At 41.0% G+C, this 12,311-nt stretch overlaps 1 protein-coding gene across 3 annotated transcripts in view; it reads left to right on the top strand.

Annotated features, from left to right (window-relative positions):
- AFAP1 (actin filament associated protein 1) overlaps positions 1 to 12,311 on the top strand; it is a 121,518-nt gene that overhangs the window by 63,545 nt on the left and 45,662 nt on the right. For all 3 annotated transcript variants that reach the window (XM_037385475.1, XM_037385468.1, XM_037385482.1), the window contains exon 4: positions 8,911 to 9,019. In XM_037385475.1, the coding sequence (XP_037241372.1) occupies positions 8,911 to 9,019 (109 nt within the window). The remainder of the gene's footprint in view (positions 1 to 8,910; positions 9,020 to 12,311) is intronic.

The raw sequence follows: 12,311 nt of genomic DNA, 5'->3' as shown, positions 1-12,311 counted from the left end.
TTCAATTTGAAGGCTGTCTCACCATCCCAGTGTTCACTGCCAGCCTTTGTCCTTGTGTTTAAGTAGCTTTTTTTCCATCACTTTCATGCCTGTGCCACAGATGTCCTTTGAAATTGCAATCATACACCTCTTGGGTTTCATTTCCCTCCATTGTGTATGAGAAAGGCTCTAACAGTTTCATTTTGAGCTATGGTTTGATTCTAGTGAACTGTATCAGTATTTTTGTGATGCACCTGCAGTAAGGCTTGTGTTCTAGTTTGATTGCAAGTGACCAGAACAGCAGAGTGTCCTGGACACAGAATCATTTAGGTTGGAAAAAGACCCTTAAAATAATCGGGTCCAACTGTTAAGCAGCACTGCCAACTCCACCACTAAACCATGTCCATAAGCACCACATCTACACGTCTTTTTAAATACCTCCAGGGATGGTGACTCTACCACTTCCCTGGGCAGCCTGTTCCAGTGCTTGATAACTCTTTTGGTGCAGAAGTATTTCTGAACACCCAATCTAAACCTCCCCTGGTACAACCCGAGGCTGTTTCCTCTTGTCTTGTCACTTGTTACTTGGGAGAAGAGACCGACCCCCACCTTGCCACAACCTGCTGTCAAGCAGCTGTAGGGAACAGTAAGGTCCCCCCCTGAGCCTCCGTTTCTCCAGGCTAAACACCCCCAGTTCCCTCAGCCACTCCGTGTAAGACTTGTGCTCCAGACCCTTCACCAGCTTCATTGCCTGTCTCTGGACACGCTCCAGCACCTCAATGTCCGACCCAGGATTCCAGGTGCAGCCTCACCAGTGCCGAGTGCGCCGGGAGTTCCTGTGCTCATCCCTAATCCTGCTGGCTGCATTATTTTTGATACAAACCAGGATGCTATTGGCCTTCTTGGCCCCCTGAGCACACTGTGGTTGTGGAACACTTTCAGTCATCACATGTGATTGCATAAGGAATAAGGTTAAAGGAAAGTTTGCAGCCTCCTTTTTTGTGTTGGTCGTGTCCTGCAGGACACTGTAGTTGCCATTCCCGTTTGTCCTGGGTTGGGTTGGTGCGTTATTATTGGTGATTTATTTCACATTTGGAAATGGTATCACAGAAAAGCTTTAAAGTAATTTCCTTCTCAGTTCTTTTGTAGTATACCTTTATAATGATGCACATCACCGTATTTCAAAGCTTTCTTCATGTCCAAGCTTCCAGAATGAGCTGTTCCTGACTGCCTTTAACTGGAATTTGCATTTAAACTGGATGAGCTCAGGTCAGGTTTCAAGTAGAATTGAACTGCTTTACCAGATTCTTTCTATGATCATAGTGAAGCTATATGCCCTCTTTTCTGTCTTTGCTTACTGATTCTCTTTGACCTTCATATAAGAAAGCTATTAAATTACTAATGCCACAGATTTGGTAGGATATTGTCCCACCATTTTTCATAACATGCTCACACTTTTGGCCTCAGGTGTTTCATGTCTTGTTTCTATGCTGTACACGTCCATAAAACACCCTCCCTGTGCTCATAGTTAGGGACCTGCCTATTTTCTTTCCTAACCCTGCTCATTAAAGTTCTGTGTGCAAACACATGGGAAAGGAATTAGGGCAGTAAGTACCAAGGCTCCTCTTGTTTTTTTTGTGTGGTGCTCAGGCCCTTAGAGACTGTTGTTCCAGCGAAAATGGTGTTGCGCACACTTTGTTCACTGTACTGCCTGGTCTTGTCCTTACTGTCACGTTGTGTACCTGGATGAGCCTGGAAGAGGAAGGTGATTTTGTCTTTGCTGGGGAACATAGGCACAGATTGAGCCCAGTTACAATAACCACCACTGACTGAGGACCCCATACTGCTTAAAACTCAGGTTCATCTTTCTCTTGTAATATGCATGAAAGTGTTGCCTAGCCTTTTTTTTATTATTATTTCTTGGTACACCCAGACCCTTTTCTTGATATGAGTCAACTCTGTTGTTTTTTCCAAGTGATGCTTCCAACTGGCTGTGTAATAATCTTTTATTATAAAATCTGAATGATGCAGAAATACCATGGTTTTGTTTCTGCCTTATTCTTTTTCACTTTTGACTTTTTTTTTTTTTTTCTCTTTTGTTACTTCCATGGGGTCTGGAATTTATTTGCACCCCTGTCTTCCACAGAGTTTGGGTGTAACTTCCTCCAGCTATCTGTCTTTTCAGTGGTGCATTCTGTGCTCCAGTCTTTTCAGTTTTATTTAATATCTCAGACATTAATTAAATACAATGGCAAGAACAGAGATTTGAGCTTGTGCCTGGGTTCTGCTGCAGGCTGACATTGCTGTAAAGGACATGCAAGAACTGCTGGGTGCTATACTCAGTCAGTATTCTGTGTTGGTTTCTTACTGTTTCCATTTGGTCCTCATCACTGCCATCTTTACCTTCCTGTTGCTTAGCTAAAGGGGTTATTGGGTTATCTAAGTAGAAGTCAGATGTGTTGCATTTTCTGGGATGGTAACCCAGTTCCTGGTGAGGTTTCTGTGTCAGTGCTCTGCAGACAATCTTCAGATCAAACTGTGGAGCCATAGTATGCCCTGATTCATTCTTTAAATGCAAGCAAGTCTGTTCATATCCCTTTCCCATCATCAGGCTGTGCTTTCTGAGGCTGTGATCTTTTTGTAGTCACTATACTCTACATACTAAGCACTTTTCCAGCGATACCTTTAATTAGATACTCAACCCTGAGTCAGCAGGCACACTTTTAGGCTGTGTCAGCTGTATCTCCACTCCCTGGAGGACAGCATGCGAAGCGTGTACCTTGTTTTGTTCTTAGTGTTAGACCCGCTGGAGTCACTGTTCAGGATCACCCTAAGGAAGCACTTTGCTTATGCTTATCCTCATCCTCCACCTGATAATCACTTCCACTAGCGCTTCATGCTGGCCCCCCATCTGTTCGGCACTGCCATGGGAGCTGGTGGGTTACCAGTTCAGCTCTTTGTAGGATTGCCAGGGGTTGCTGGGCCTCCAGTCATGTCTGACTGGCTGTTGATTTCTTGGGCAATTCCTTTTGGTTGTTTTCCTGCTAACAGTGGTGACCCAGAGGCGTGTGCTGGAATTGCATGGGTACACTCACAGATGGTTGGGTGGGACTGTACCAACAGCCTGTCATGCAGCCATTACCCACCTTGAGGTGGGACTGACAGGGTTATTCTTGTCCAAAAAGCTGAGTTTGATGGCTGGCTGGCTGGTATGCTGTCTTTTGTCAGAGGTGCTCAGAAGCTGAAAAGAGAAGTTGTTAGAGTTCTTTCACATTATTTGGCTCCTGGTTTTATAGGGTCCAGCTGACAAGCCGAGAAGTTAATAACCTTAAAGTACAGAGCTGAGGTCAAATGAAGAATTCTCCGTTTCTGCTTGTCTACACTCAGGCTAATATATCCCTCCTGTACAGCCCAGTATAGTCTTAACATCCCATATGGTCAGTGCTTTTGTCCTGAATAAATCTAAGGTCCATCTAGGTCCTCAACTGCTGGCAATAAATGGTGATTTCTCTTTAGTGCCTTACCGATTTGGAGTTTATCTACAGAGCTTCCATACCAAGTGCATGGCAAGTACTTGTCATGGTTTAACCTTAGCCAGTAACTAAGTACCATGCAGCTGCCTGCTCACTGTGCTGCCCCCCGCCCCAGGTAGGATGGGAAGGAGAACTGGGAAACAGTAAAACCCATGGGTTGAGATAAGAACAGTTCAATAACTGAAATAAAGTAAAATGTAATAATAATTATTATTACTATTAATAATATTAATGAAAAGGAAAAAGAGAGAGAGAGGAATAAAACCCAAGAGAAACAAGCGGTGCACAATGCAGTTGCTCACCACCTGCTGACCGATGCCCAGCCGGTCCCCGAGCAGTGATCGGTGGCTCCTGGCCACCTCCCCCCAGTTTCTACACTGAGCGTGGCGCTCTATGGTATGGAATATCCCTTTGGCCAGTTTGGGTCACCTGTCCTGGCTCTGACCCCTCCCGGCTTCTTGTGCACCTGCTCACTGGCAGAGCACGGGGAACTGAATTCAAAGTCCTTCATTTAGAGTAAGCACTACATGGCAACAACTAAAACATCAGTGTGTTATCAACATAATTCTTATACTAAATCTGAAACACAGCACTGTACAAGCTATTAGGAATAAAATTAACTCTGTCCCAGCCTAAACCAGGACAGTACTAATGCCCAATTTCCAGCCTTTACAGTGGTACAGCGAAGCTTGGATGAAATGTGTGGTCAGTAATTTTGCCAATCGTATTGATACTCAGTTTGTTGATTCATCGTGCTTTCTGGGCATCCGTTTTTTACGTGTGGGGAAAAGGATCATAAACATGTAAGCACCCTTCACCCTTCAGGCTGAGGATGCACTGGGGTTGTACAGAGGTCATGGCTGAGCTTGCTGCGAAGCAAATGGCACGTGCATGTGTCAAGGTTTCTTCTTGACAGCCCACATTTGCCTGCTGGCTTCTGAATAGCTTTATTATGCAGTGTGTGACCACTTTTCCAGTCTCATGTTGCTGCTTTCAGTGTTGAGGGGTTACGTAGCAGCTGGCTCCACAGTCCGGCTGGATCCGAACTGGTGGTTGATCTAGTAACACACACGCGAGCATGGCCCTGGAATTGCTGGCAGCCTCTGCCTGCCGCACAGCCGTACTGACAGCCTCTGCTACAGCCACTGCTTGGCGCTGGAAATCTCCACATCCTAAATCATTGCATAAAGGGAGTTGTTTCTTTCTATTTCCTACAGAATGTAAGTCTTCCTTGGGGTGTAAAGTGATTTTATATCCTCAGGCCCCTAAACGATGACATTTATTTTCCTCTGTCTTTCATACTGCTTTCCACGCTATATAATTCCGTATCATCAGCAGGTATCAGCTAGTCAGTGTTACTGTCTACCTGCTCGGTACCCTCGCACAGAAGGGGGAGAAAAATTACTTTATCTGCTAGAATAACGAAAGAGAGAGATTATTTGTGCTGTCTGGAACACAGAGAGGCAGGTGGAAGGGAAGACCTTAATATGCCATAAAATCAGTATTTCCACTAAGTTTGTTTCATAGTGTCCAGTAGAATAGTGAGTTTTACGATGTAGGTAAATATTGCTTGTTATTTGGAGACACTTGTTTCTTTCTCTCAGCAATCCATCTTGTAAACTCCTGTAAGCTGGAGTTGGGCATCCCTTGCACAATCCAGTCTTCACTGTCTTCAGAGATCTCAGCTCTGTAGTGTAATTATCACCTTGTCCGCCTCTTGGTTCCAAATAAAGCATCTCTCATTTGGTCTCAGACCCAGCACCTGCCAAAGCCCTTCATCAGTATTACTGGTATTATTCTGGGCAACAATATCTCACTCATCTTTGTCTCTTTTTTTTTTTTTTTTTTTTTTTTTTGCTCTCTCTGATGAGATAAAAATAACGGTTGTGGGGCTTTTTCTGACTCAGTTCTTATTCCTGTAATTGAGCAAGGCCATTTGTCTGGAAAGACAGCATTCTCTAGTTTTCTTCCCTCTTGCCTGAAAGCAGAAATTTGTGCTAATGCCTTCTTTGCAGGTTGCCAGGTCTTTCCTCCTGCTACCCCTCAAACTACACATGGTCTAAGGTTTTTTGAGATTTAATCCTTTTATAGAATATGTGAATAGTTTTGCGGGTCTTACAGCCTTTTTATCTTTCATGTAAACTAATTAAAAGTTATTGAATCAAGAGTTATTTCAGTTTGTAATTTTTAACTTCATCAAAATTATTCCACTAAAAATTGCTAAGTTGAAAGAATCAAACAATACAACTAGCAATCATTAAAAAAAGTCTTGTAAATATTAGTAAGTAATACCAGAATACTCAGATGTACTTCTTACATTTCTTGATGCTCAAACTCTTACATATTCCATAGCTCCCAAAAGATGTAGATGTTTGTGGTACAGATTTGACTGAGATATTTTTATTTGTATTTAATCAGTTGAATTTTCTTTCACTATTAAAACATCCTTGCTTTAATCAGAAAGTATTTAATGTTGGATGTTCCTGTTTCTCCTAATTATTTTTTTAAAAAAAATCTTTTTTATAATTCTTTTCAACTTTGTGATGGCAAGCACTGCAAAACGCATTTCAGAGAGGAGGGCTGGGTTAATTCAGCAATGGATTCCATCTGTGTTGACGTTGGCTGCACAGACCAGCCCGCCCCAGCTGTATGAAGTAACTGGTGCTCCAGCAGGGTCAAATTCAGACAAGCACCATTTGTGTTTCATTTCCTTTTTTCTTTCTTTCTGAATAACATTTTGTCTAAAAACAAGGATTCCCCCCCACCCCACCCCCCACTTCCCGATCTGTATTGGAACCTCTTATTTGTTTCTGGATAAAAGATAGCTTTGAAACCTTGGTGCTGTGTCAAGGCAAAATTGGAATGCCTCTTGGGACGGGTATTTCCTGGGTGAATTAGGTTTAATAATGATAGGAATTTCATATATTGTATATACACCTGACGGGAAAAATAGTTTAAGGCTAGACCAAGATATTAATGTATCTGTCTAATGAAAGGGATGGTATGAATCTGCACTGCCCCAGGAACAAACCTTGACCCCAACTCACTTGAGCAAGGCTCTACCCAGCTGCATGAAGGGAGAAAATACTAACTCTTTGAAGGCAGTTTCCTCTGTTGTATCTAGCATTTCATGCCACACGGAGCTGGTGTGTGCAGGTTTGTAGGGCAAAATTAATAATTTCTGCAATTTTTCCAATATTAACAAACAGGTAATATTTTTTTAATGTCCCTTTATGCCTGTTGCACAGCAGCAAACCTTGAAAGACTCATTTGTTTTGCTGTGATGTGCAGATTTGTAATTTGGGGTTTTTTTCAGCAGAATGACAGGGACACTACACTTGAAGTTGTATTTTTCCATTATTTTGCTTCTCGGTCTGATAATTTCTCTAGCAAAACTGGTCTGTGAGGAAAACTCATTTGGTTCACATTGTAGATAACAGTAATTGCCATCTCTTATCTGTAATTGAGTGTGACACATGAAATTGGCTGTATCATTTCATGTAGAAGTAGTATTAGTGTAAATCTCAATCTGACCAAGAACCTCTGTGTTCAGTCATGAATTGGTTCATTGTTTGTGAAGAAGTTTCTGATTTTAACTGGGTGAACGAGGGGAAGTCAGCGTGGGATGAGCTGGATTGCAGGTTTAGTCACAAGCTTCTTGCCTTCCTGCACATTGGGAATACACAAGCACTTTCTGCAAGGTGGAATAACCTACTCAATATGAATTTAGCTGCAGAGCACACCAAGGGTGGGACTTTTCTTGCTGATGTTGTTAAGAACAAGATGTCTGGAGTAGGTGTGTAATCGGTAATGAGATTTGGAGATGTCTAGTTTTGAAATACGCAAAGATGAATCCAGAAATATTCTGTGTGCCCACAGAAATAATTTCATTACAGCTAATGTCATGTGTTATTAAAGCTCAGGTTTCTCCCACGTAACTTTAGCTCTATAGCAAAAGAGGACTATAGTCACTGTGGCTTCATCTGTGTTATGTGGAAGAAGGCTCTGTGCCCCTGCTAGACTGTTCAGCCCACCTGAGCTGCAGTCCAGAAATGTCTGTGTGTGACCATGACCAAAGCCCACCCTGACTAGTTTCTTACTTCATTATCTCTGTTCCCTGAGTTTAGACTTGATCAGTCTAATGCAGACAAACACTGTTACATCTCTTTCATTACATGAAAAAAGAGAAAGTTGTATTGAAAAAAATGTTACTGCAGAAATGAGACTCTGCTTACAAGTTACATTTTTGTAATAGTACAATTAGCCGCTGGTGTTGGAAAAAGACTTCAGTATTTTTTCTAATGCGAAAATACAGAACTAAAAGCCTGTGGCAAATATGAATGAGTTCTATAAAATACCGTTGTTTTGGTACTTGTTAAAGAAATAGATCAGTATAGTCATATGGAAGAAGTCACAGAGTACTAAATTTACTTTGTTACTATATCAACATACCAGCAGTCAGTCAGTTTAAAATTTAAAGCAGGTTTATATTTAGAAAAGAAGCATTTTAGAATTTGACCTGGTATTTGAAATATTTATTTTGTCAGATAATAGTTTCTTGCTGTTCCAAATGTTTCATTGGATGTAGCTCAGTTTTCACTATGTAGAAATAGCATTTTAAAAATTAATGTCTATATTAAGAATTGTTTTGCCATTGAAAAACAAAACACATTTTGAAAATATGGGCTAAATTATCTGTCCTTATCTCTGCCAGCCCAGGCTATTTAACTTTTCTAAAATGTGCAACCAAACTGTTGTGTGCTGCTGTAATACAAGTTATTTTAGGTGTAAAATACTAATAAATCAGCCTTAACACTATTAAGTGGTATATGCAAAGAAATCTCTTTCCTACATAGACCCTTCAGATTTCTAGTTCTTAAAAAGAGAGCTATATCTTTTCAACATTTTTACCGCTTAATGCTTGTAGAAAGAGCTTAGCTGTTTTCTTGATTTTGCCATCCTTAGCAGTGGCAAGTAGGATCCTACTGTGTTTGTATCCCCAAAGGACTCGGAGGACATGCAGGAAGGTTCTGCTTCATCATGAGTGGAGGTAAAGGTCATGAAGCATGATTAAGTCACTTTATTGCTTCAAATCTCAACCTCTACTTATTATTGTTTAATGATAACGACCTAAGAGGAACTTGAGGTTTAGATTTAGACCTGTTTCACTTCTAAAAGATGTTACCCAGCAGAACACGCCTTATTCAAAGGACAGCATCCAATTCACCCTTCGAGAGTCTTGCCTTTAGAGATAGTTAACATAAGAAACAGTCACAAGAGCAGACATCGGGTCTATAAGGCTGGTGACATTAGCACTGATTGCGAGCACGTTCTAACCATGTTTAATTTAACACCTTGTTGGTCTGTAATATTTTTTTCTTTTTTTTTCTTCATTTAGCCACCAGACAATGGGCCTCCACCACTACCAACATCTTCCCTTCCTGAAGGCTATTACGAAGAGGCGGTGCCACTTAGTCCTGGGAAGGCTCCTGAGTATATCACTTCCAGTGAGTAATATATTTCCAGATCATTTTCTGAGCAATTGGTAATTCCAGTGTCCTTCAGCTTTTTTAGTATTTGACAGCTACATCTTTATTACTGCAGTGGTGATGGGTCATAAGCGTGGCTTAGACCATTTGGCACCAGTTTTGGTTATCCTCATCGGCCGTGCATTGGTTTGGTTTGCAGAACTGTTCTGTTGTGCACAAACCAGGCTCCTTTTGGAGGAAGCTAAACCTGGAGCTCATAATTAGGTGCACATAAATATGTTCCAGCTGTTATTGGAGATACAGGGTCCAAATCAGCCACTGCTTTTTTGCACAGCTTTCAACCACAAAGATGGTGGGGGCATTGGACCAGGAGTCCTGAGTTAAATGTTGTCCAGGCTAAACCCCTCTAAGCTCACAATACTGTGATTGTAGAGGTCTCAGAAAGCGGTGTTGATCTGCAGATCTACTGGTATCCCTGTATTGCACTGAATTACTTGCTAAAGTAGACAAATAAAAAGAAGGGAATCATTGGAAAGATGGGATTTGCAGCATTTCTGATGACCCATTGTGGAAAGGGATAAAGCAACCATGCTGGCTCCCACAAGCCATATTTGATGCACATGACATTATTTTTGTGGCTACTCATTTAGAGCAAAAAGCAGAGGGCTACCTCCTAACTGACCACCAGAAGGAGCGTCCTTCTTCACACACAAATGCTCTTTCTCATGTCCAGATACTTACCCAAAGACATGTGCACTTAAGAGGAGCTGTGCTGAGAGCACACTGCCGAAACACTGAAATGACTGCTTTGAGCATTTACACGGAGGCAGTAAACAGGACATTATGTACCAAAAAATCGCGAAGTTTTTCTTTTTTTCTGCTTTTTTGTTGGCTGGAGTAATTTATTACTTGTGTATGGCTGATATGTCACTCGTCATTATTTCTGTGGCCCAAAGATTAAAGGCATGTCTTCCCCATTTTATACCCATTTTTATTATTTGAACCAGAACAAATTAATATCTCTGTTCTTAAAACATACATAGGGCTCACCTTAGAACATTATTTGTTTGTATGTTGCACAAACTGAGGTTATCTGGCAGCTCAGAATTTACCTAAGAAATGAAAAGTAAGAAAGAATTTAATATACTTTAGAGCAAGTGAAGGAAAATACAGTCTTAGCAGAGCAGCAGCATCACTCCTCTGTTCATCTCCTCCCTTGAAATGCTGCAGGGTGGTCCTGCTACACCCTGTAATCCAGTGAACTGCTGATTTGTGTTTTGTCATTAAACAGCAGCCATGGTTAGGCAGAAAAATATTAATAGTACAAATATTAATAGCACTACTAAAGGATCATCTAGGGAAAAAAACAGACAAAATATGAAACTGATTTTTTACTGTACTTAGCTGTCCAAATCCATAAAAATATTTAGGATGTCAGCCTTAAAAGTTGATTAAATTCCGTAATTTAAGTACCGATATCCAGGCATTTAAAGCTCCATTAGTGTAACTTACCATCTCACTTGCTGTGATTTTGCTATATTTCCTTAGGTCCTGAACTCCTTATCATCCCTTTTAATTTGTGTTAAAAGTATTCCACTCTTCATTGGTAATTAAATTACTTTTAAATTCGCTGTGCCATTAGTAATATATTTCCACTCAAGCAAAACTTCCACTAAATCCAGTTGTGTGATAATTAAAACAAGCCACCGAAGCAGTGTATTAACCAAAGATGTAGCGTTAGCTGTTTTGCCTGTTTGAGATAGAGAAGACCTTAAGAAGCACTAAAAGAAGCAAGAATAAACTGCTAAACAACTGTTGGGCTATATGCCTATGGATATTTTTGTAATGTCAGTAGCAAAGAGGCTTACATACCAGAGAATGAAATATCCGTCACTTCCCCAGATCCCTGTAATCTGCAAACAAACACTTGCAGGTAGATGAAAACAAGGCTGTATATGCCTTGTCTGATAACTCTCACTTTATTAAAAGCTCCTGGTCGGCACAATGTGCCTAAATTATTACAGACTAATCTTTGGAATATGCTGTTACAAGTAATGTGATTTTCACCCCTTAACAGTGGAAAATTTTGGTGAAGGGTGAAAAGGCAGTGTCAAAAGAAGGTAGAGCAATCAGAAAATGCAGAAGATTAAAAAAAAAAAAAAAAAAAAAAAAAAAAAAAAAAAGGAGATTAACAGCATTGGAGTGTTGTATCAGTGCATCCAGAGTCTCAGGAGGCTTTAATAGGCTGAATAAAGCCACTTGGTTTTGGAAAGGCATTTTTCACTTTTTCTAAGCGTCCTGGTTTGTGTCTCAGAGCCCAAAAGCCTTGTTTTGGGTATGGTGCAGCAGTCTGGAGAAACAAAGAGTAGAGGTGGGTTGTGGCAAAGAGCCACAGAGTCTCAGCGAGGATGATAGGAGTGCTCCAAGGTGGTCATCCTTCCTGGTGTGAGTCACACAGCAAACTCTTCTTCTGGCCAAGAGTCCCACAAACCAGAAAGAGAAGAAACATGAGGAACAGTTAATGGGCAGGATATGGCAGCAGGTCCCCAGAGATCCCGTTAGAGGGTGGGATCCTCAGCAGCTCCTGTTGGCTTTCATCCTCCTATAAACAGATATTTGGATGAACCTGCAACTGCTGTGCCAGCCGAGTCCCCCTGCTGATCATACAATTGATGGCTAACACGAAATCTGCACTTGGACTGCACGTGAGCCACATAGGAAGTACCTGTAGGATATTTAATATACAGAATTTCAATCTCTACTTTGAAGTCTGAATCAGGACATCCTACAATTAATCTTTTTGAAACTGGTAAAACATGCTGTAAGAAAAAAAATTATTGTTGTGAGGAAAAAAGCAATGATCTAACCCATTAATTTTGCTGAAAAGAAGCCGAGATTATTCCATGGGGTTCATGGTAAGTAGCAAAACAACTTTTTGATATATGGCAAATAGATGACTGGTAAATTTATCCAAGGTGAAACCTTCTTTTCTGCAATATGAAAAGGCTAAACCATGTCCTAAAGAAGAAGGAAAACCAGCATGTTAAAACAGATTCAGTTTTTGCATCCTTTTGATTGATGCACTTAAAAATGCAGATGGGGAAGGCATATTTGATAGACCAACCTCCGATAGAAAAGTCTTTGACTCTGTCATGCAAACATCCCTTCTCCAGCGTTTACTCAGGGTGTAGAAAAATGACCCAGTGCCACTCTCTTGGGAAGGCTATACTGGGGAGTGTCCCTCCTGTACAGTCACATTTCCAGCTGATCTGATGAAAATTAGCCCCCAGACACTCCTGCAGTTTTGGAC

Source organism: Falco rusticolus, chromosome 1 (genome assembly GCF_015220075.1).
Source record: "Falco rusticolus isolate bFalRus1 chromosome 1, bFalRus1.pri, whole genome shotgun sequence".
Classification (NCBI taxonomy): domain Eukaryota; kingdom Metazoa; phylum Chordata; class Aves; order Falconiformes; family Falconidae; genus Falco; species Falco rusticolus.
This window is presented reverse-complemented; position numbering and strand designations above follow the sequence as displayed.